Genomic DNA, 2483 nt, shown 5'->3' with positions numbered 1-2483 from the left:
AATAATCATTTCAAGTAAAGTCTCTCCTACTAAGTCCAGATTTGTTTTTATTTGACAGCGTACATGCATATTCATAGCTTCATTGTTTATAAGAAAAAAATATTGGCATTTAGTACTAATAATCTCAGGGATATAATGTTGAGTGGAAATAAGCAAGTCAGAAAACAGTTATTCTATTTATATAAAGATAAAGATTCTATTTATATAAAGATTCAAAAATACAAACTGCCCTAGCCGGCTTGGCTCAGTGGATAGAGCGTCAGCCTGCGGACTGAAGGGTCCCAGGTTCGATTCCGGCCGAGGGTACATGCCCAAGGGGTCCTGCAGGAGGCAGCCAATCAATGATTCTCTCTCATCGTTGATGTTTCTATTTCTCTCTCCCTCTCCCTCTCTGAAATCAATGAAAATATATTTAAAACAAAAACAACAAATGCAAAACCAAAGGTAACCAAGACTATATTTTTACTCTCATTCTGCCCTGGGGAGGGGAAGGAGTTTAGGTGCTGGTATTTATTTTCTAATTCATCATCCCTGACCTTCATTTTTTTTTTTCACTGAAAACATTTTATTGGCCTTTTGGATAGAAACGGGAATTTATTTGCCAGGAAGGATGATGCCATCATACTTCTGCTGGAACCAGCGCATGGCCGCCTCTTTGCTGATTCTGTGTCTGGCCCCAATGCAGCCTGTCCTGCGCTTCTTGTCTGCGATGCTGAAACCTGGCCTACCCAGCACCTTTAGACCTTTCTCCAAGATTTCTTCTGCCTTGGCCCCACGGACTGTGCAGTGGACAGCAATCTTTTCATTTCTCCTGATGCCAAAGGACCTGACGGGGTATCTGGCTTTGAGGAAGACCAGGGCCTGGCCCGTGAGCTGCTCCAGGACCGTGGCTGCTCGCGTCAGTCGGTCCCCGCTCTCCCCGACGCAGATGTTGAGGCAGAGCTTGCGGATGCGCAGCTCCCGCATGGGGTTCTCCTTTTCCCCTTGATCCTGCCCCATGACGAGAGACAGGAAGAGCCATCCCTGACCTTTAAAGACACAAAATAACATGCCTAGCCGGTTTGTCTCAGTGGATAGAGCATTCAGCTGTGGACTGAGGGTCCTGGGTTCGATTCCGATCAAGGGCACCTACCTCGGTTGCAGGCTCAATCCCTGGCCCTGGTCGGGGCACATGCTGGAGGCAAGCAATTGATGTGTCTCTCTCACATTGATGTTTTTCTCTGTGTGTCTCTCCTCCTCTCTTCCACTCTCTCTAAAAATCAATGGGAAAATATCCTCAGGTGAGGATTAACCGAAAAAATAATAATAAAATAAAATAAATGACACATAATAGCATAGTGTTTAAGGCAGTGGTTCTCAACCTTCTGGCCCTTGAAATACAGTTCCTCATGTTGTGACCCAACCATAAAATTATTTTCGTTGCTACTTCATAACTGTAATGTTGTTACTGTTATGAATCATAATGTAAATATCTGATATGCAGGATGGTCTTAGGCGACCCCTGTGAAAGGGTCGTTTGACAGCCAAAGGGGTCGCGACCCACAGGTTGAGAACCACTGGTTTAAGGGCATAGACTGTAAATCCAGACCACCTGAGTTCATATCCTGATTCTATTACTTATTAACTGCAACCTGAGCAAGTTACTTAACATCTCTGTGCCCTGGTTTCTTCATCCATAAAATGAGATAATGATAGTAATTCCAGCACAGAGTTGTTATGAGAATTAAATAACATAATCCATGTAATGTGTTTAAGCACAGCTTTCAATAAATGCTTCGTAGATACCCAGAATGACCAGCAAAGGAATGGGTGATCCCCTTTGTTAATCTTGATTTCTCTCAGAGCTTATCCTTGTCACCTCAACCAGTTTCACTGGGGTTGCCTTTCTCTGCTCCCTTGTTCTGTGACATGGTCTCTGTCTACCATCTCTTGCTGCCCTGGGCCCCAGCGGCCCCAGCCCACTTGTAGTTAGCTAAGCACCTTTGCTCTCTGATAGGTCTATGTCCTTGCACCTACCATCCCCTCTGTCTGAAATGTTCTTCCCTTGATTTGCCTGGCAAACTTCTATTCATTCTCTTTAGGTCAGAGCAGTCACCACTGGACTGAAGCATTTTCCCCATCTCCAGGCAGATTCCCCCACCCCCACCCCCACCCCTCACCCCCGCCCCAGACAGATTTAATCACTTCCTCTTCTTATCTCCTGCTGCCTGTTGTATTCCTTCTATTACACTTCAGATCATTCTGTGTTACAATTACTACTTATGTGTGTCTCTTTGCCATAGATAGCATGTTCAATGAAATTAGGGACTGTATCTTATTTATTCTGTGTCACTTGGCATCTAGCACAGGGTCTGGCACAAGTGGATGTCAAGAGAAATGTGGAATGATGGAATGATGGATGGATGGTGTGTGCGTGTTGGCTTTTTGTGGCATTGTCAATTCTAGGATATGTGACTGTTCCAAGGCCAGGGTGTGTCAGTGCA

At 44.8% G+C, this 2483-nt stretch overlaps 1 protein-coding gene across 1 annotated transcript; it reads right to left on the bottom strand.

Moving 5' to 3' along the window:
• Positions 1-548: 548 nt before the first annotated feature.
• On the bottom strand, positions 549-999 carry LOC308516593 (large ribosomal subunit protein uL5-like; the record flags this gene model as incomplete). Its single annotated transcript, XM_081087618.1, has 1 exon — positions 549-999. One exon carries the CDS (start codon positions 997-999, stop codon positions 595-597), a length of 405 nt encoding a protein of 134 aa, XP_080943744.1. The 3' UTR covers positions 549-594.
• Positions 1000-2483: the final 1484 nt, after the last annotated feature.

The sequence above is a fragment of the Myotis nattereri genome, assembly GCF_964212035.1.
Source record: "Myotis nattereri genome assembly, chromosome: 3".
Lineage (NCBI taxonomy): Eukaryota > Metazoa > Chordata > Mammalia > Chiroptera > Vespertilionidae > Myotis > Myotis nattereri.
The sequence above is the reverse complement of the archived record's forward strand: the minus strand, read 5'-3'. Positions and strand labels throughout refer to the sequence as shown.